Source organism: Apaloderma vittatum, unplaced genomic scaffold (genome assembly GCF_000703405.1).
Source record: "Apaloderma vittatum isolate BGI_N311 unplaced genomic scaffold, ASM70340v1 scaffold19607, whole genome shotgun sequence".
Taxonomy (NCBI): Eukaryota; Metazoa; Chordata; class Aves; order Trogoniformes; family Trogonidae; genus Apaloderma; species Apaloderma vittatum.
In genome coordinates this window covers 3109-26084 of record NW_009725899.1, presented here as the reverse complement: position 1 = coordinate 26084, position 22976 = coordinate 3109, and the positions used below count along the sequence as shown (strand labels likewise).

Sequence of the window (22976 nt, the reverse complement as noted above, 5' to 3'; positions counted from 1 at the left end):
GAGATGCTTTGATCCAGGCTAGGCTTGGGCAACCAAACCATCCCTCCCATCTGTGCCAGGATACTCCCTGGCCCATGGCATCAGCGAACGTGCCACGGCTGAGCGCACAGCTGCAGGACAAGGCTCCTGGGCTGAGACCAGCACATGCAACATGACCAAGGAGAAAACTCCTCTTCTACTGAATGTAGGAACAGCCAAAAAGTGGCAGTTCCAGGGGATCCAGGCTACTCGTGGTGTCTTTGTGCTGCAAGAACAGCAGGCAGGCACTTAGTCAAAATGCCCTAAGGAAGCCTTGGCAAGAGGCTGTGCTAAATGTGGCCAAGGAAGGACAAAAACCCACAGGGGAAAAAAAAAAGAGTCCTTCCTGACCCTAGACTCAAAACTCTTCATGCTGCAAGAGCAGCAGGCAGATAATTAGCAAAAATGGCCTAGCAAGGGGCTGTGCTCAAAGTGGCCAAAAAAACCCAACTGGGGACCAGTGGCAATCTGTTTCAGGGGAAAAAATCCTTCCTTATCCCAGACCAGGACACACAGAGCATCTTTGTGCTGAAAAAGAAGCATTTTTTTTCTGCAAGAGCAGCAGGTAGGAACTTATCCAAAATGGCCCCGAGGAGGGCTGGCAAGGGGCCGTGCTCAGTGCCGCAGAGGAAGTTAAAAAAAACCAAGCAACCAACCCTGGGGACCAGTGCCAATCTCCCTGGGGAAAAAATAATCCTTTCTGACCACAGAGCCACGGCACGAGTGGCATCTTGGTGCTGCAAGAGCAGCAGGCAGTCAGTTACCCAAAATGGCCCAGAGCAGCCCTGGCAAGGGGCCATGCTCAGTGTTGCAGAGGAAGGCAAGAAAACCCCAGGGACCAGTATCCATCCTCCCTGGAGGAAAAAAATTCCTTCCAGACCCCAGAGCTGGTGATTAGTCCTTCCCTGAGCATGTGAGCAAGACCTTCCTCCCAGTCCCACTGGGTGGTCACACCTACCAAAGATGCCACCGCTGCCTGACTCCTTCCCTCCTGCAACCTAGAAATGTTGCAGGGTCTCCTGAGATCCTGGCGAAGAGCTCCTGGCTGGATTGATCCTGGGGTTCACAATCCTTCCTGTATCCAACCAGTCAAGGGAGGTGATTGTCCTGCTCTACGCTGCACTGGTGCAGTCCTGTGTGCAGTTTTGGGTGCTCCAATGTAAGAAGGACATCACACTATTAGAGGAGTCCAGAGGAGGGTGACAAAGATGGTGAAGGGTCTCAAGGGCAAGACTTACGAGGAGCAGCTGAGGTCACTTGGCTTGTTCAGCCTGGAGAAGGTTGAGGGGTGACCCCATCGCAGCCCACAACTTCTTCAAGAGGGGCAGTGGAGGGGGAGCTGCTGATCTCTTTCTGAAGACCAGCGGCAAGACACAAGGAAATGGAATTAAGCTGCATCAGGGGCAGTTCAGGATGGACATTGGAAAAGGTTCTTCACTGAGAGGGCGGTCGGTCCCTGGAACAGGCGCTCTAGGGAAGTGGACACAGCACCAAGCCTGTCAGAAGCCAAGGAGCATCTGGACAACACTCTCACTCCTATGGTTTAGTTTGTGAGGAGTAGGGAGTTGGACTTGATGGTGCTTATGGGTCCCTTCCAACTTGAGACATTCTATGATTCAAACTTTGGCCACTCTCCAATGACCGTCGTATGTCTTGCAACATTGTGCCTAAAATAACACATGGCTGTACACCATCCCCACGTCAAACAAAATAATCTCATTTCTTCCATCCTTCTCCTGATAGCCCGGAGTGACACCTGTCTTCTTCCTCCCCCAACAGCTTATTATCACCTTGTATTTAATGGTCTCTACTGTAACTTATCCACTCCCACTGTACTGCTGCTCTGCCAGCTCTTTCCCCATTTTGTACTTGAATGTCTGATTTCTCCTTCTAACTAGAGCGCTTTGCACTTGCCTTTATCAATTTTTTTCTCATTAGTTCAGGCCATTTTTCCCGTGTATTATGGCCATTTCAAATTCTGATATAGCTCTCAAAAGTGCCTGCCTGCGTGTATTCTCAAGTCAGTGACAACCAGAGATTTTTATATGGGCTATTTATTTCACCACTCCAGTCATTAATGGAGTTATGGAAAAAGACAGGCCCTGCAATGAAATATAGAGTGGTCTCACTCAAAATACCCTCTCTGCCTACATACCAGTAGGTATTCCAAGCACGAATTTTCTCCTGTATTGTGATAATTTAGTTCATTTCCTTCCTTCGCTTGTAAAAAGGATATAGTGAGGCAAAGAAAACATTAAATGCATCAGTTTTCTCTGAATCATCCATCATTTTTCCACCATCCCCTCATCTTTTCATACTTAATCACGCCTTTCTTTCCAATTTCTGCAGTTTCATTTTGATTGATCCTTACAAGTCTTCCCTACAGCATTTTTCCTTCACATTAGGACATTGCTGCTGGGTCATAAAAAAGTACCTCTCTTCAGTTATCGCACTCTGACCCAGGCACCAACACCTACACTTAATGAAACTGCCTTTTGAGGTCCTCATTCTGCTTCTCTCATCCCCCTGCCTCCTCAAGAGCACCAAATGCAGCTCCACAGCCACTTTCAGGTGAATTACCTCTGACTTTGAAGACCTTTAAACACTTCTAATAAGCCTGACTGTAATCCAGGACAGCCAATTCTAGAATAACACATACTGTACCTTCTGAAATACAAACTATCCTCTGGAAAAAAATGTCCATCAACTCTTTGTCTTTTCGAGACTTCTTGTGTTACTTTCCCAGATGCCCAGGTAGCAAATCGTAGAAACACAGAATGCTTTGGGTTGGAAGAGACCTTAAAAGGTCATTTAGTCCAAATCGCCTGCAGTGAGCAGAGATATCTTTAACTAGATCAGGTTGCCCAGAGCCTCCTTGAATTTGGGGCTACTGGTGGTTGAAAAATTGGAGATTAGTTGGCAATGTGTGCTTGCAGCCCTGGAAGACAATTGTATGCTGGGCTGCATCAAAAGAAGCATGACCAGCAGGTCAACGGAGGTGATTCCCTCCTCTGCTCTGCTCTCCTGAGACCCCACCTGCAGTGCTTTGTCCAGCTCTGGAGCCACCAACATAAAAATGGCATGAACCTGCTTGAGCGGGTCCAGAGGAGAGCTGCAAAGATCACCAAGGGGCTGGAACACCTCCCCTATGAGGACAGGCTGGGAGAATTCCAGTTGTTCAGCCTGGAGAAGGCTCCAGGGAGGCCTTGTTGCCACCAAGCCAATCTTTGCCACTGTCACACAGCTGAAAAGGCCTGAGAGCCTTGGACACCTCTGGGTGTTTGTGGTTCTTCTCATCTCCCTATTCCCCAAAGGAAGGATGAAACAGGATTTCCATCCAGCAGATGCAGCTTTGAATGTGGTCCTACCAGGAGATGGGATTGAAGCAGTGGATGAAAAATTGAACATGAGCCAACAACGTGCACTCACGTCCCGGAAAGCCAATTGCATCCTGGGCTGCATCAAAAGAAGCGTGGCCAGCAGAGCCAGGGAGGTGATTGTCCCTGCTCACTTGCAGGGGGTTTGGACCAGATGACCTTTAAAGGCTCCCTCCAACCCAACATGTTCTTTCATTCTATGGTTCTCTCCCTCTACTCTGCTCTTGTGAGAACCCGCCTGCAGTGCTGTGTCCAGCTCTGGGGCCACCAACATAAAAATGAAATGAAGCTGCTTGAGCAGGTCCAGAGGAGGCCACAAAGATGATCAGAAGGCTGGAGCATCTCCCCGGTGAGGACAGACTGAGAGAGAATTCTGGTTGTTCAACCTGGAGAAGGCTCCAGGGAGACCTTATTGCAGACTTGGAATACTTAAAGGGGGCTTATAAAAAAGATGGAGAGGAACTATTTACCAGGGTCTGTAGTGACAGGACAAGGGGCAGTAGTTTTAAACTGAAAGAGGGTGAGTTTAGGCTGTCATTAGGGAAGAAATTCATCAAGTTCGTGAGACACTGGCATGTGTTGCCTAGAGAAGTTGTAGACGCCCCATCACTGGAAGTGTTCATGGTCAGATTGGACAGGGCTTTGAGCAACCTATCTAGCAAAAGATGTCGCTGCCCACAGGGGTTTGACTAGCTATCTTTAAAAGGTCCCTTCCAACACAAACACTTCTGTGATTCTCTGATTTCCAGGCTTTAGTAACACGGACACTCTGGATGTTCAACATCATGTCTCCAGCTATTCCTGAAACACAGGCCTCTCTGTTCCAGTGCTGCGATTTATCTCCCCGAAGTCTCTACAATGCCCATCCACTATTTTTCACATATACAGACACTGAGCTCCTCCCGTGTATTCATGATGCTTCACTCCTTCTCCAGCCTCTTACAGCTCCAGTTCCAATGAATAATTCATTTACATCGATGAAGTGCAACAGTCCAAGAGGACACAGAGTTTCATGACAGAAGATAAGACAAAAACTAAAATTCCAAGCCCCTCCACCTGCTCTGCATTCAAGCCCTAAAGACTAGAAATAGCAAGTATTGATTGTTTTCTTTTTCTTGGCTAGAACTGAATGTTTAGGAGTCACAAATGACTCCGGAAAGTTTATCTAAAACTAGCATGCTTCCACGAAGAAAGGTTCTGAGAAGTCAGCACTTTTGATTAACCAGCCAACCAACCTTTCCCTGCAACCTGCCAAAACACATCATTGGAAGACGCTTGGTCAGTTATTAAGAGGATCTTCAAACAGTCAAAACACTCTCAGTATCCAGGGAGCACATTGCTACAAGAGTTCTCACACAGAAATATAGCAGGTTCCCCCCACATCCCCCCCTAAAAAAAACCTAACCAACCCTGCTCCTACTACAGCGCTGATGGCTTAACTATAAAAATCTATAATCACACACTACTGCTTAAGGATGCTACACCTCTGAGAAAGTTTCAGGTCTACACAGAATACTCTAGTTATAGCAACAAGTCTTACTTTAATTCTATACTATTTCAGGATAGCCACAAGTTGAACACCTTCTCTTTAGAGGGGTCATCAAATTCAAACAATTAAAGATATTGTTAATTCAACAGATCTGTTAAGACAGAGTTATTAAGCCTCTAAAAACCAGCATTACCATGTATCCATCATGAATCTAAAGCACTATGGTCTGCTTTTATACTACACTTGAACGCCCATCCTCTCTTAGCCAAAGACGGGTATTTTAGGTCAATATTATTTCTTGAAGTGATAGACCTGCTACCCAAACACAATTTAAGCGTATGCACTTGGCCTCTAAAGTTGAAATTATTTATCAATTGCCAAGATGATCTGCCCATTTGTACTCACTGACAGATACCCTGTGGTCTTCTGCTATTTGACACTTTATATTTGGGACCGTTTGTGAAAACTAAACTCAGTAATGCACAAACGTACCAGAAGTATTTTTACACAGGTTTGTGCCACACTACAACCCATCTCCACGCTACCACTGATCTATTTTGGAATCCTTCCATCTGGCAGTACCTTCCTGGAAGCCTGAAGCCTTGAAGGTTTAATCCAATAGTCTATTGTTGCTTAAACAGACTCTGAACAGCATCTCACCAAGTATCTTCTTTCCAGCCAGCACGCCAGCACACCATCCTGGACATCGGCAACAGGTGAGTGCCTAAGACCAAGATACATGAAATTTCTAAGTAAGGATGTCAGAAGCAGTTATGGGTTTTTTTACAAACCGTACACTGTGACCAGAATCCAATAACTGGTATTCATTATACTGAGATTTGGGGCTGGCTGTTATTTCCCTACTTTCAGGGTGGGTTTTTTCACATATTACAGAGCACCACTCCAAAAGTTTTCTTTCTAAGAGGGAGGAAAATGTGGACAGAGGTTTTAAAATTCTGATCAGTATTATCGACACTGCTTCTTATTCTAACTGTAACAGTTGCCCAAATATGAAATTGGTGGGTCAGGAAAGATGAGCACAACACTGGAAAAAGACAACTCAAAGGCGTACAAACAGAATGGACCGGGTGCAGCCTAGAAGTACAGGAGCATTACGCCAAATCCTGACCTAAGCCAATACATGTTAACAAGTGCTACTCATGGAGTTACTGGAATCCTGATCTCCACTATCCACTTGGAGATTAAATATTGCAAGGATTTGCTGTGAAAGAACAAAGATTTTTTTTTTTGGTGCTTCTGGCAGAACTGCAGTCCAAGAACTGGGCCTCACTGCACTCGAGCCATTAGACACAGCCAGACATCTGAAGAGTTGGGCAAGGCTATGGTCTGTATAAAAGGACTGCAGGCTACCTCTCTCCAAAACTTCTCACGTTTGTCATCTAGGTGAGATTACAAGTATCTTTACGTGATGTTTTAAGCATATAACTAAGAATATAGAGTTAGTCCTTACTGACTCATATGCACAAGGACCCAAACAATTGGAATTTTGTATTTTCAAGTTTCAGTATGAAAGTTTCTGCTAAAGGTAGAAACTGGGTTTTTTTATGATGACCTGAAATAGAATTAAATGTTGTATACTATTCAGTTTAAAACTGATCTGGAGCATTTTTAATGTATCAACATTAGCTTCCTCACCTCCCCAAGAGGAATGTGTTTGTTAATTATCCTCACGGATCAAAAGGTCATATTGGATGAAAATTCTTTTTGAAAAGGAATATTTAATCTAGCAGACAAAAAAATTTCACCATCTGCTTACCTAAAGTTGGAGAAAATATGCAAAGTAAATGCAATGTATTTAAATTGTAAGGATATGATATTTGGGGGAATCCAATTGTGCAGAACAGTTTTTTACAGTGGGGATTCTTTCTGTATCAAGACCTGAACATGGCACCAGTATTTTTGCTCCACTGCCTTTTATGGTCCTTCATTAAGACTGAGTCCAGAGGAAATGGCACAAGTTTCTGAAGCTCTGAAGTAAAGTTCATTGTCAACGTTTGATAGCTCACCTGAGCAGTCCAGTAATTCAGATTGGTCATGTCAGCAAATCATAGGGGAGAAAAACAAACTCTGAATTCACTTATCACTAGCACATGACTATAAAAAAAGTGTTTCGAGTATAAAAAAAGTGTTTCGAGTATGAAACACACCCACGAGTCCTGACAGTTGAAGTCGCTAAGCCACTACCCATCATAGCCGAGAAGTAGGGGCAGCCCAGTGAAGTTCCCACTGACTGGAAATGGGGAAACACAACCCCCCTTTTTAAAAAGGGGAAAAAGGAAGACCCAAAGAACCACAGGCCAGTCAGTCTCACCTCTGTGCCTGGCAAGATCATGGAGCAGATGCTGAAGGATATTATGCTAGGGGCACATGGAAAACACAGTGATTGGTGACAGCCAATGTGGCTTCACTATGGGCAAATGATGCCTGACGTTTGGTGGCTTTCTGTGATGAGGCTACAGCTTCGGTGGGTAAGGAAAGATCAGCTGATGTCACCTACCTGGACTTTTGCAAAGAATGTGACACTGTCCCACATGACATCCTTGTCTCCAAAGCAGAGAGACATGGATTTGACGGATGGATCACCTGGTGAATAAGGAACTCCCCGGACAGTCGCGCTCAAGAGTTGTGGTAAATGGTTCAATGTCTAACTGGAGACAAGTGGCGAGTGGCGTTCCTCAGGGCTCGGTATTGGAACCAGTGCTGTTCAACCTGGGGACATGGACAGTGGGATCGAGTGCATCCCCAGCAAGTTCGCTGACAACACCAAGCTGGGTGGTTCGGTCAACAGGCCGGAGGGAAGGGATGCCATCCAGAGGGACCCTGACAAGCTTGAGAGGTGGGCCTGTGCTAATCTCATGAAGTTCAACAAGGGCAAGTGCAAGCACGTGGGTTGGGGCAAACACAAATACAGACTGGGCAGCAGGTGGATTGAGAGCAGCCCTGCAGAAGACTTACTTGGAGGTGTCAGTGGATGAAAAACTGAGTATGAGTCAACAATGTGCACTTACAGCCCAGCAGGGCAACTGCACCCTGGGCTACATCAAAAGAAGTGGGACCAGTAGATCGAGAGAGGTGATTCTGCTGCTCTGCTCTGGTGAGGCCTGACCTGCATTACTGTGTGCAGCTCTGGGATCCTCAACAAAACATGCTCAAGCGGGTCCAGAGGAGGCCACAAAGATGATTCGGGGGCTGCAGCACCTCCCCTACGAGGACAGGCTGAGAGAGTTGGGTCTGTTCAGCCTGGAAAAGAGAAGGTTCCAGAGAGACCCTGAAGCAGCTTTCCAGGACTTAAAAGGAACTACAGGAAAGCGGGGGAGGGACTCTTGATCGGGGAGTGTAGTGATAGGACAAGGACTAACGGTTTCAAACTGAAAGAGGGTAGATTTGGATTAGATATTAGGAAGAAATTATTTTCTGTGAGGGTGGTGAGACACTGGCACAGGTTGCCCACAGAAGCTGTGGATGTCTCATCCCTGCAAGTGTTCAAGGCCAGGCTGGAGGGGGCTTTGAGCAACCTGGTCCAACGGGAGGTGTCCCTGCCTTGCAGGGGTGTTGGAACAAGATGATCTTTACAGTCCCTTCCAAACTAAACCATTCTGTGATTCTATGTTACTGATGAGTGATGGAGGGGTAAGCTGTGCCAGCGGGCACAGGAGCAGCACAGCACGTGAGTATGATAGTCCTTTAACCAGAGGATCAGCACAGGCAGGCAACAGGCAAAGCCATTCAGGGAGCCAGGTGCCGGGCCAGTGTCTGATTCCACTGTGATTTGTCCTAGAAGAGCTGAAGTACAAATGCAGAGCATCCACAGAAGACTGCAGTTCTTGCCAACATACGAAAGCTGCCAGCAAGTCTAAAAGCTCTGTATCGATTGCTGTCAGTTCACTTGGGGATGCCATTTTCAGAACATCGATAATGTTCAAGAAGCAAAGGACTGCTAAGAAGATCCCGCTCCAGCCTACTTACCTAAAGGGATGCTCTACAGAGTACGTAAGGTCCTGTCAACGTGTATGTTCCAGTGAATACTGAGTGCAGAAAGCTGTGATAATGGTGAATTAACTAGTGAAGCCCACCAAAAACAGATGCAGGAAACTCCTACAACTTTAACCAAGGCTCGCTACTTTTTAAAGACAGTAACCTGTAGTTCAGAAGTATTTATGAATCTGTTGGAAATTCCAGGGCGTTACCTGTGTAAAGGAAATGTGGTTAGATCATCACAATAGCTTACACTATGGCTAGAAACTTCAAAAAGGAAAGCTTTGTTGATGTTTTGAAGGTCCTACCTGATTTAGAGACATTTATAGTCAAATCATCCCTCGGATAATAGCGAGAAAACCCTCACTTGAAGTCCTGCAGTATGGCAGGATCAAGTATAGCCCAGTCCCGAGGGAATGATCATCTCATTTGTTTACCAAAAGCTACTGAGAACGATGTTCCATTGCTTCAAGGTAAGGCAGATCTTGCACTCTAAAGACTCCAGGAGCTTTTAAACTGTGATTAAAATGCATTTGGTAGAAGTCAATTCTTAATCTGCATAATCTTTAACTAGAGTAAGTATTCATTAAAAACTGAAGTTAAATAAAGACAGCAAGTCGGAATTTAACACCTAAGCTCAGATTTGACACCGAAGAACAGATTGTAACTGAGCACCATATCAATTTGACAGCAAAAGTAAGGCAAAGAAACACAAACAGCTTTATATATACAACGTATCACATAAGTGATGTGAAACAGGAATTTCCAGGGGCTATGAACACCTCCAAATGTCCTTTCATTTCAACAGGGATTGTGCACACTTTTAATAAATTACAGATGCCATGCAAACACCTATATCCAAAAGTTCTTCATTTGAAATTATCTTCCCCTCACCTCCCAAACAGTAACAAGAGCTTCTGTTTCCCCAAATTTAGCCAAGCTTCCTTATATACAAAAACCATGAAGTAGTACCAAAGGAATACAGAGTTTTAAGCGCTGAAAGAGTAATCATTTTCTTAAGAAACTTGGAGATGTGATACAAAAGAAACAAGATTGAGTCCACATCTAAAATTACACGTTGATGTTATGTCTAACTATTTATATTAAAGTCACAGATTACATCTAGGATGTAATCAAGTTAAAAAAAAAAGTCTCAAGAAAGCTTTACGAAGAAAACAAAACTAAATTTGGTGATGTTGAACAAACTTTATAGCTTTAGCTACTGTGAAAATATTACTTGAGTTGAAATGCATTCAGAATTTCAGATTCCTGAATTGTAAGTTTCAAACCCAGCTATTCTCTGAAATGAAGTATTACCCCTAATATCAAAGAAAAAAAAAAATCCCTTCTCCACCTTTTTTCTTTCCTTTTTTTTTTTTCTTTTTTTTTTTAAGTAAAGGAAGGATGCAAAGTGCTCCCAAAACGAAAAGGTTACTAACAGGAAAAAAGTACACTCCTTTCTTCCTTTGTGACTATACTGTATTTTAAGCAAGACTGTGACTAAATTCAGAGAATGCTCGATGTTTTAATTGCATTACATGTTGTCACATTTATCACTGACAAGTCTGATGCCATCGATCTTCACACCATGAGATGGGAAAGCAGTTCTTCAGTTGCGCTCAGATTGTTCCTTTGCACGCACCACAGTATAATTGCATTTACCCTGGAATCCAGTGAGAACTGATTCTGACCTTCCATGTTTCCCTGAAAAAGCTTTTCTACACTTGTATAAAAACCAACAGTCACATACAATGCAGAGCTCTTCAGCTCTTGACCATAAAAGGCAGGTCTTCTTTAAATTGATAGCTTAATAGTAATGCTAAACACAGCTTTTTGCCACATTTCTTGCTTGTAATTCAACGTAACGCTTCTCGAGACCTCAGTCATCATCTTGCTCATTTCTTTTCTGTCAATGGAACAGGAGAGTTCATAACGTTAGGACACAGTTATCTGAAGTAAGAGCACCAATAAATCATGACAAGTGCCTCCAGATACAATGGCTATTAGATAACGGCTGCATTTCTAAGCCATTTTTTGAATGGTAAAACATAATGTTTCCAGTAAATAGAACAGAGCAGCACCAACCCTCTCCCCTGTCCCGAACTCTAAGATTTTCTTTTGGGAAAAGAGCAAGATTTGCCCCGTGTGTTAACCAACAGAACAGACAAGAACCAGAAAACGGGATGGTGGTGGCAGAAGTCAGTGGTCAAGATGAAGACAACCTGCCTTCCCTTCCCTAGCTTAGAAAGATGTCATGTTTCCATGTCACTATTCATCAAACGAACAAAGAAACTGCACTGAAAAAGAACAAGTGTTTAAGGTTTTTTCCTAATACACTTACATTCTAACTTCTAAAGAAGTTCTTAAAGGCATTAGCTTCACTCATTACATTTTGATTTACACTACATTAGTATTTACATTTAAATAAGAAAGAAAACAACTAAGACCTTCAGTAAGATTCGTCAAACTACATCCTTCGCTTCCCTTACAGATAAATTAACTAACTGAAGGGACATCACTATAAAAGTTTGCTCTTCACTACATCAATAAAACAAAATTTTAAAAAATTAACCCAACAAAACACCGCATGATGGCTTCATACATTACTTTTTCTGTAATTACTACAAAGCCACCATTCTGAGCACTTGGATGTTGCCATTTCACAAAGATGGAAGGTCACAATTTTTGTTCACTGTTTCTTACCAGTTTAAGAAAGTCAATTAGTTTGTGAACATCTTCTCCTGTAGAAAGATCCACAAAATCTTTTGGCAGCCGATAACTCAGGTATGGACTAGGCTGGACAGTAACTTTACTGTTCGTACAGCGGAAAACTGGATAGTCCTTTGGAAAAGATATTGAGTAAGACAAGAACAATGTGAATAAAGCTGGTCATGGATTTTGAACGTCTCTGTGACATCGTTTAAGTCACTTAGCCAAGGAGTTTACTGGCATTCATTCAACTAAACATGCGCTTTCTAAAATCTGCTGTTTTCTTATTAAAAACTGACCAATTAATAGCATAAGCTAAAATGTTTATTAGTCAAATAAGGAGATTCATTCCCTCACTGTAAAGTTTCTATAATGTATCAATTATTAATGCATTTAATATACATATGCTTACAACAGTGCTGTAATAAAGGAGCTATAAGGGACTCTGGGCAAGAGTATCTACAGAAACACGTGGGTAAAGAAAATCTTTATGACAGAATCCTTGAAGTTCACAGGTCTTCACGGGTTCCTTGTTTAAACACATTTGCAAATATAACCTTACTGAAATTGTAATCTAAGCTTTCCAACCAATTTACTCACTGAAGGAGAAAAATACCTCTTTCAAAATAGCTCTAATCATTCAATTGCAGCAACAGTTTGGGGTAATTTGATACAGGTTTCAGCCCAACACACTGCCATGCAAAAGAATTGCCTGCTATGCAGCAATAAGCTCATTTTAAGGACAGAAGTTCAGTAACTTCACATCATGTTCTGTGATCAGTGGAAGCTCAGGCATGAAGACAAATCATTCTACTTTTCATCCATCCAGGCTCACACCAGGGGAAACTGTGTTTTTCTCATCTGGCACTGAGAAAAAGAAATCCTCAAAAGAAAACTCAGGTGGCCGATGAACGGTTCAAGAATTGGGAGCATGTTATAATAAAGAAATAAAGTGTTTAGCAGGAAGATTCATTGACTGATTTTTTGTATAGCAACAGCCACACGGTGAGACTAAGAGAAAACAGCACGAATGAGAGCAGCCAGAGAGGTGTATTTCCCTTTCAGTGGGTTATGAAAATGGTGATAGACCTAAACCAAAGCTCAAACATTAAAACCAGCTCAATAAAGCGTGTCATTTCAATTCCCTCAAATGCAACTGAACAGCGAGAAAATAAAGAAAAGCCCATGCTGCCTGACTAGCCATCTCTCAGACAACTGCCAACCATTTCCCAAAACCAAGTAACACGCCGCTTCCCATCTTCTATCCAGCTGCTCAAGCACTCACTCAGATGTGAGGACTGGTCTCAAGCATGCAGTGAGAAAAAAGCCAGAGTACAAATAAAAGAAGACTATTCCTTCCTCTTGGTATTAACGGGAAGTTATTTGTTTTCTTGGAGGCAATGCAGCTTGGAAAAGTGATAGAAAAGCCCCGCTCTGCAAGTCCAGGGAGTTCAACCAGAGGACATGGCTTCCCTGAGGGTATTCAAGATGAGGAAGAGACAGAAGTTAAGCTTCTTTTTGCCTCCCGCAAATATAAATCTGGAGCTCTGGAAAGCTGCATGACAGATAACAGGAACTAAGCAGAATTTTAAGTGATTAAATAGAAAAGTAACAGATTTTAATGAAAAGAGCACACCAAAACTGTGTAAAAACAAGTTTCAGGGCATTTTCTTCCCAGTGTGGTCAAAGCTATGATATGGGCTGGTACCATTTGAACTAAAAATTCCCTTGCAGGCATCTAAACCTAGCATGCGATACTTCGTAACTACTGTCTAATAAGGTAGTTTCTACTTACAAAGAGCTTATGTTTCACGAGTTAAGGATGTACATTTACTTCAATGGGATGTGCACCACAATTTGATTGTAAGACAGAGAGACAGAGACAGAGAGAAAGAGGCAGGGAGAGAGAATGAAAGAAGGGCTGTACCTGTTCTGTTGCTTCCCCTTCACTCTGGTCTCCTTTCAAGTTTTTTCCAGAGGTCAGTTCTTCCCATGTAAACAAGAGGGAGTCTGTTACTTCACCAAATGGGTTAAAATCTATTAACCAAATCTTACCCTAAAATGGAACAACAGAAGAATTAAAACAAGCCACAGAATTAAAACAAAAGATAAATAAACAAACAAACCCCATGTATATAACTGTAGTATGCTTGGTCTTTAGATAAGATGTCAAAATTGAAATCACTTAATTTTAAACACTGAAATACTCTAACATCCTTTACATTAGACACAGTTTTAAAACATAGAAAGCTACGACTTTTTTTTTTTTTAACAGAAGATCAGACAGAGCTCAAATAAACTAAACTCAGTTCTATGTCTGGTGATTTCAGATGAGACTACAGAAGTTTTGTCTAATTCCCACGGTCTTCCAAGATCCTTGAACAGCATGGAACAAGGAATGGAAAAAAACCACCCAGAAAACCTAACCCAACCACAAAAACCCATAAGACATCAAAACAGGGCTTTTGCTTTCCATCTAAAGTCACCTCAGCACTGCTACACATTCAGCAGTCTACAAGAATTGCTGTTGTTCGTCTCGGAAGGGACTCAAAAACTACAGAACAGGGTCTGCAAAATGCTCGTGGAGATCGTGAAAGCTGAAAGATGCTGCACAGATAGAAATAAATTGAGAATAATTTAAAGACGTTTTTACCATAGTCATTACTAGTAGCCATGACTAGTTTCTCCTGTCTTATCTTTAATACATTTGTTCCAAACAGTTCTGGTAGTACGCACTACGACGTGCCTATCTTAAAACTGACAAATGAGAGACTAACGAGACATATTGAAGGTAACAGAGACGTCTGCAGGAGAGCAAGAAATGATCTGCATTCCTTGAAACCTCTCAAGATACAACCCCCAGCACAGGGCTGTCTTTTCTCACCCAAAAAAGTTCATCCGTTCTAACAGAAGAAAATATTACAATAATTTGTAATGAAACATGACTACAACTGCTAGTAAGGATTTGCAAAGCAAGTATTACATCTGGAAGAAATCAGATCTACCAAAAGTGGAAAGAAGAAGGTTGCTGTAACATAAGCACAGCTAAAGGATTTTATTGTGTTTATTAAAGATCAAATGGAATCGAAAACCAAACCTGAAGACTACATACCTACTAAATAGTTATTTTGCTTTCTCTTTCTTTCCCTTATTCCTGAAGCATCTTCCTTCCTTAAAAGATCTCCCCCATCTTGATACAAACAGCAAATATCTCCAGTGGTTTACACTACGTCCATCTGTTTTCTAACTTGCAAAGACATTTTTGAAGCCTTCAGTCAGAGAGTAAAGTGGAGACTTCCCCCCCCACACCCCTAAGTCACCCCCAGAGGCACTGATGCACAATAGAATAGAAAACACACAGAAACCCAGAAAGCAGAAATGCTCGTGCAGGTTACTCGTGCAGGTGGGGGGAGCCTCAGCCCAGATGGAACCAGTGACTATTGCTTGTGAGCTGGAGCGGAGAAAGCTCCCCGAGCGGCGGGCGTGCGGTTGCACACAGGCTTTCACGGGTCTCTCTCTCACGGGGCAGATCCATGGAGGGGAGCAACAGCGGTACTGAACCCAGATGGCTACAAAAGCAACTGCAGATTGCCGGGATGCAGACCTTACAGGTTTCTTACTTGTGTTGAAAAGGCAAAGAAGCACAAATCTCCATGGCTCGATTGCAACACCTCTGCACTGGTATTGACACCACTGGTGCAGAGAGCAAACAGGGGCAAGCTCTGCTATCATTTTCCATCTCTGTTCCTCTTCAAAAGGCAGTCACATATTCTCATTATAAGTGATGTTTTACTTTTGCTAATGGGGACATCTTGTTAGCTCCAAGGCAGCGGGAGGAGGAATCTGTAATTTCAGATTTATTCTATCACGCTGGAAAAACAAGCTAATGAACCAATTTAATCACAGGCAGAAGCAATGGCTGGCAAAGTTCATTCAACAGTTCAGACAAGCTTTCCTTGCATCAGAAATGTTTATACTTAATAAAGGACTTTTCTATGAAAGGCTTTTCTCAACTCAAACACATGAAACTCAGCTTTTTCACAGGAACTCAAGATTGTTTCTCTAGAAACAAAATGAAAAAAAAATGAAAATTGGGTTTGATACCACCAAAAGCAACACCTGTTTTCTGTGAGCACCCAGCAGTATTTCTCCCTCCCTGCAGACAGCAGTAAACATCATCTACAACACAAACTGTCTCCTTGAGATGGTCTTTAAATCTGCACTGGGCTTTGGTAGCTGCAAATTGAAGAGAAATGAAAAAACAAGCTAAATATCCCTTTTCAGGGTTCATTAAAGAGAGCGTATTTAACTCTGGGTCAGTAACGAAAACTGTCTTAAGATTAAATGCTCTTTGAAGTCTTACATGCAATGTCATGATTTAAATGTAGTTTCAGATGACTTGCACTGTGTTTCTAAAGAGCAGCAGTAAAGCTATTTATCTGCCATCTTCTGGTATTAGTAATCTTTGTCATATGAGAGCAAAGAAACGCATAAACCAGGAAGGCAAAATTGTGCATATCTGGAGGGGAAAAAAAAAGAACAGCCTGAATTACATAAGGGTTTTCTTTTATCATTCTAAAGCATGAACTGATAGATTTACCATATCATGTCAGCTTCACGCTTTGTTTTACTAGAGCATTAAGCAACGTGCTGCTGAAATGAAAGGAAGTGCCTATGACAAAGGCTGTTTAAAGGAAGCTAAAAGATAGATAAAATGCAAACTGAACTGTTACATCTCTCTAACTCCAGCTGCACCTTCATGCACAGAGACAACGCTCTCAAGACAGAGACACAAGCACTAGTTTGCAGGTTAAGAGGAGCAGCTGTGAGCTAGCAGTGGTCTGGAGCCACTCACTGCACTTTTGTCTTACCACAGTGGCTTGTCTTGAACATGGTTACAAGCTGTTAACACCTGGAAGATACACAAAGAGAAACAGCAGAGCTGATTCTCAGGCTTGTCAGCTGTTGCACGACGATTATGAACTGCTGGCAGCAAGCACACAAACAAAAAAAGTGGATCCAAATGAAAACATTCCACCAGTCCTGCGACATAACCGCTTCAGGACCAGGTCTCCAGATCATCCAGTTTGGAAGAATGTAGAGCAGCGTTTCTTCCTTAAAAGACAACTTGCTGGCAAGTCAGGCACTAGCTCAGGTGGGCTCGGTGGGGTGTAATGGGAAAGAAAGGCAGACACAGAAAAGCTTGTCCTCAATCCGGCCACCACTGCTTCTGTGCCACCCTCCAACTCAACGAGCAGGACCTGTGGCAGCGGGTGGGGGCTGCTCTCAGCCACAACCATATCAAAGAACAAGCTTCTGCAAAGCTGAATATTTGGACGCGAAAGAATTTAAAATAAGCAGACACTGGACATTTCTCTCATTCTGTAGGTGAGGTTGCCGTGCAACCAGCCTGGTGAGGAGCACAAGCTCTGGAAATTAATCACACTCAGAAAAACTCAATATTCTTTCGCTGCCTGTAACCCACATACAAGGGGAGTGATGAATAACACAGTTGCAAACCACAGAAGTACGTGTGAAAGGAGGAGGATCTGACATACAAAGGGCTATCTGACAGTTTACAAGGCCTGGGGGCAGAGATCTCTACAAACAGATATATTTTATCTTGACAGCTGAAGAAACACTGCTCATTTGAGGTCACACAGGATAAAACCTTTCACTTAAATAATCTGCCTTCATGCCTCTGCTGTGAGGCAGAGTACCTGTCCTGGCTTCCGGGGCAGGGGGGGAAAAGAAAAAAAAAAAAAACAGAAAAAAAGAAAAAAAAAGCTTAAGGAATGGGTTTTTTTTTTAAGAATCCCCTAATTCTTGTTTTAGTGAGCAAAATATCACCCCGTCTTATTTTTTTTTAAATATCGCAGCCATTGTGGCTGAATGTTCTGATACATTTCCATCAGAAGCACCCAAAGGAAACACTGTGCAGAGGGAACCTTATCAACTGGTTGTGTTTCACTAAAACAATTTAGTGATGTTGCATGACATTGGTTAAATACCTAGCTAAAAAGAAAATTCTTTGTCTGTCAGTGTTTAAGAGGCATTTGGACTTCGTACCATACTTTAATTTTTGGCCAGCCCTGAACTGGTCAGGCAGTTGGATAAGATGATTGTTAAAGGTCTCTTCCAACTGAAATATTCTATTTGAAATTATTTCAGCAAAGACTCTCCATTTCATAACTATAACCAAATTGCTTTCAGTAGATTCACAGAACTGACAGCATTTCAGTTAAAGACAAATCTATGTGCTTCAAGACAGACTACTTCTCTGGAAGATATTTACTAAATAATTACATCACTGGCACAGACATATTTACACCCCTAATCCTATTATTCTCCTACTGTAGACAGTGTCTAACACAGAAAAAGACCTGAGGAATAGAATGATAACATCAAGAAGTTTTTTTCGGTTTTGTTGTCTCTTTTTGTTTGGGGTTGGGTTTTTTGGTGTGTTTTTTTGTGTGTGGTTTTTTTGCCAGGACCACATCTAGAGAGATGAAGCTATCATGTGCTTCTGCTCTGTAGCATTTCTAGAAGTTTCCACAGAATAAACAATTATATCCAACTTGTTGTTCACTTACCCTGCTGTCTCTGTACACATCAAAAACAACTGAAAAGGAGAAAAAAAAAAGTTAATCTTAAATGATATAGAGTTTCACAGAAGACATCTAAATCTGAATAGATACTTGTGTACTCAGCACAATCCACAAAGTCAGTAAAGAAAAACACAAAGTCTAAAGAACCGCGAGCCAGAGTTAGGTTCATTTCCAAGAGGGAGTTGAAACATTTCAAGAACTACTGTTAAGGCACTGAGAGATCGGCTACGGAGTTTTTCCATTTTATGCTGGTTTATTCTGTTGGTTTTATTTTCCTCCGGTGAAGAATATTTGATAAGCTTCTCTCTGGGCTACGAGTTTATCTTTGACATTACTGCTGTTCAGTTTACAGCAGAACGGACATATTCCAAGGAAGGACCCAGACTCCTCTGCGCCAACATATAATAATAAGAGAAAGCTCCTGCCTGATAGAGATTAGGACTTGTGCACATAACAAGACAAACAGGTTTTAAGAACAAAGGGGCTGGTGGGCGTACTGAGGGGGTGGCAGCAAAATGGCAATGTTTGCTGGAACCCCGAGCAAATGCAGCACACCTACTGATCATCAACAGCTCTTTCAAACAGCCCCTTGGCTCCTTGGTGATTGAGGCAAAGCTGCCTCGGGTAGCTCCACTGTCGTCTCTCCCCTCGACGTGATTAAGCGTGAATCTTTGTACAGGCATCTTTCTGTTGGCTTCTGTTCTGCACCGTTAAACAAACCTTTGCCTTCCTATTCAGTTTGGAAACCTGACAGATAAGCATTCAGGCATGACTACATGCAGAAGTTGTACCAGTTTAGCAGGAAGAAGGGCAAAGAAAAGCCAGATTCAGAAAAAGCTCGGACAAATGCTGTATTGTCACTTCCTTCACTAGTCAGAGAGGGAATATTTCAGCCAAGAGATTTCCCAATATGTGTGGGATAGACTAAACTCAGGATATGACTGAAGAACACTTGAGCCTCTGCAGCTACTCAGGAAGCCACCCGTCAGTAACACGGACGTTGAATGATCACATTCATGCATGTAAAGCTACTCAGCAGCTTAAACTAATATTTTATGCAAAGTTAGTTGGGTTGGGGGCAAACCACAATTCACCAGCGTCAAACCCAGTCACGTAACTAGTTTTGACCATAGAGTCTAAAAATCCACATAGCTTTTTTGCACAAGCTCAGTTACGTCAATTTAAAATGTCACTCCGTTATTCGGTGCTCTATTTTCTCGAGAGGACAAGCTAAGAAAGCCATCAGTGCAAAGAGGAGCAGCAACCCTAGATTTCTTCTCCAGCTGTTCAACTGAACTTGTTGCCTACACCGTGTACTTTCATTAGTCATATTTCATTAATTGAAAACTTGCATCTGAGCTTTATTATGAAATGACAACTGTCAGCTTACAGCAAGCCTGCAGCAATCATTGAGGCTAACGGCTTTTAGCAGGATTTACATCCCCGTCAAGACTGATTGTGTGCTGGTGACTGGTTCAGGACACTCACAAACACCCAAAAGAAAAGAAAACTTCAACTGTTCCCTCTTCTTAGGGACACCTCAGAACAGCAGCGTTATGTGCCGGTGAGACTGCAGGGAAACTTTAGCAGCTCAGAATGGAAGCCGGGCCAAGGCTCAAGTCTACAATAAGTATTGACACCTCCACAACTCTATTCTCACTGGGCTCTTATGAAAAGTGTTTAAAGGTTCTAACATCATTTAGAAGTACTTATAAAGCATTCTCCCCGCACCCGTTATCCTACTGCTCTGACTCTGCAATGCTCCAGCTGCTTTGACTCAGCTCATTCACCTGGAGATGCTACCAGACCAACTGGACAAAGCAGAGCAAAGAAACAAGAAGTCAGGAAAAAAGCTGTAATACCTTTCCTTTTAAAAGCAAACAAACAAGCAAATCCATGTTTTTATTGCTGATGATGCATATGCTGCCAGACAGTGGATCAAGGGATACAATGGGCGATGAGAAATAGTGTGGCCAGGAGGACCAAGGGAAGATTGTCCCCCTGAACTCAGCAGTGGTGAGGCTGCAGCTTGAATCCTGTGCTGTTTTGGGCCCCTCACGACAAGAAAGACATTGAGGTGCTGGAGCGTGTCCAGAGAAGAGCAACGAAGCTGGTGAAGGGTCTGGAGAACAAGTCTGATGAGGAGCGGCTGAGGGAGCTGGGGTTGTTCAGCCTGGAGAAGAGGAGGCTGAGGGGAGACATTATTGCCCTCTACAACTACCTGAAAGGAGGTTGTAGCGAGGTGGGGGGGTCAGTTACTTCTCCCACGTAACAAGAGGAAAAGAGGACAAGAGGGAATGGCCTCAAGTTGTACCAGGAGAAGTTTAGACTGGGTATTAGGAAAAAACTTCTTCACACAAAGAGCAGTGCAGCACTGGAACAGGCTGCCCAGGGAAGTGGTGGAGTCACCTTTCCTGGAGGTTATTTAAAAAGACGTGTAGATGAAGTGCTCAAAGACATCGTTTCATGGTGAACTTGGCAGTGTTACGTTAACAGTTGGGCTCAATGAGCTTAAAGGTCTTTTCCAAACGAAACGATTCTATGGTTCTGTGAATGAAAGGTAGTTAAAAAAAACCAGAAAACATTTTCTGTTTGGCATTTCTCTGCACATGGACAAGTCACCAGCCTAAGAACAAAAGGTTAACAAACCTTCAGCCAGGAGGGTCTCCCTGAAACCTCCTTTTCATGGAATGTAACTCAAGTGGCATAGTTTTATGTCCTTTACATAAGACGACACATTCAGACCTTTCAGTTCACCAGGCAGCAGTTTCAGAGCCTCAATCTAGGCATCAATTTCCTAAAATAGTGCCCTGAATTCTTATCTGTCAGTTGATTGCACACCAGCTAAAATTATGTTGGAACACAGAGGAAAATTAGAAGATTGTAATCAGAATGTCAAATCTATATAACTTATCTTACTTCAGAACACTAGGGGCATGGATCTATTAAATTAGTATACTGATTTCCAGGCTACTAGTGTTCTCCAGACAGTGGTCCTTGAGAATTTCTCTGTTCTGAAATAAAGGAACCCTGCAGAGTCAAATTATAAAGAATTTTAATGTGATGTAGACTGGCATTAGAAAGTATCTTTTTCAGAAAGTCAGGGAGAACAGATCTATTTGACTGCTCTGGTGGCTCAGCAAAATAATTAATCACATTCAAGGCTTATCTAAAGGTTGAGTATTCAAAGCTTTATATAAGACAATACAACTGACAGACAATTCTTACACTTCCCTCATCATATTTTTCACCACTCCTGACCACCCATCACAACACAACACTGTTCAACTCACACTAAACCATGTTAGGAAACTGTTTCCAACAGGATTTCCAAAGGACTCCACACTGAAAGAAGACAATAATTTACTTGGGCTGCTTAGATGTATCAAGTACCATAGCCTTTACTCAAGTTTCAGCAGCTAAACTGCTGTGCATTAATATTCTAGGAGAAGTTATTATCATTTCTTTAGTATTACAAATCCTTTCTTCAAGGAATACATGAACAATAGGGCAGCAAACATCTGACAACCTTTTTATAAACAAGTACAGTTCTTATTATTGAATGCCTTCTGTTAGGCATTTCCTACCTTACTTCTAAGGTTTAGAATTTCAGAATTTTTCTTAATTAAAAACAAGTATAAGGGGAAAAAGCTGTAGGGAGAAAAAAAAAAAGTCATTATGATTTCTGAAAGGATCTTTCACTCATTTTTTGTGTTTTCCTGGAAAGTTCCAGTCTATTCCTTCAGGGGTTTTTTTGTTCCCAGTTTTATAGTCATTCCAAAACTACATTGCTCTGCTGGCTCCAGCCGCAAGAGCTGTAAGCTCCTCTCAAGTTAAAAAGAACCAAGCCCTGTGAAAGCAATAGCTTTGAAGAGAGAAATTAATATCCACAGGCTTAAAATATTGGGGATGCCATTATTTAATGTGAATTACCCATTTTTCCACTGATGTCCAGCAGTAAACTGGAATTTAGCTCAACACAACTCAGTGCACTGCAGGGCAAACGAGCCTGGCTCAGCCACCGCCAAGCGGGCAGGAGGACAGGTCTCATTTTCCTGGAGTTTGCCCTGCAAGCCCTTTCAGTTTCAAACCTTCCAGCACCCTGCAAAAAGTATTCAAAGAGGCAGACCCTTCACTTCTAAGTCTTCATAACTATGCATGCACTACGTATTTAAAAACCTTCGTAAACATCCTCCTTCCCTCCCCACCATGGTCCCCTCGATAACTGAAGTTTTAAGATACTTACAGTCTTCATCCAAGAATTTATGCTGTATGTGTTTCTTGAAAAACTCCTGTATTGATCTACAGATCTCCTCATGTTGCTTAGAGATATGATCGTAGTATTGAGTGTAGTCCCTCTGCGATATACCTGTCAATAATTTTAGTTGATTACCAAGCGCTTTAGGAGTGCAAAAAAAGCCAATCCGACAAAATGCAGTTACCAGAGACACGCAGGTCGTAATCTATATTTCAGAAGACAGGGTTCTCCTGAGTTTCCACCATTAGCAGTAACTTACTCTTTAGATCTATTCTCCTATTCTTAAAGCACTTCCATTAGGAATCTCTTCTTGAACAGCTCTGTCCTACATTTTGTGAATCTCATTTTATACGTACGCAGTTTGACCATTTTTAAGAGAATTTCAGAAGGAAATCTTTGCCTGCATTTACGTTTTCAGTTTCTGTCTTTTCCTTTCAGTAATGCTCTCCCTGGTTAATCTGGTCAAAAACTTTTTCTGTTCTGCACATCAAATGTAGAGATCAGAACTTGGAACCATGAAA

At 42.3% G+C, this 22976-nt stretch overlaps 1 protein-coding gene across 1 annotated transcript; it reads right to left on the bottom strand.

Annotated features, from left to right (window-relative positions):
• Window positions 1-10759: 10759 nt before the first annotated feature.
• Window positions 10760-22596, bottom strand: LOC104276688 (cell division cycle protein 123 homolog; the record flags this gene model as incomplete). The annotated part of the gene is made up of 5 exons (XM_009873096.1): window positions 10760-10786; window positions 11584-11721; window positions 13517-13645; window positions 18183-18211; window positions 22444-22596. Coding segments are annotated over 5 exons (476 nt in total), but the record flags the coding sequence as incomplete, so codon positions are not given.
• Window positions 22597-22976: the final 380 nt, after the last annotated feature.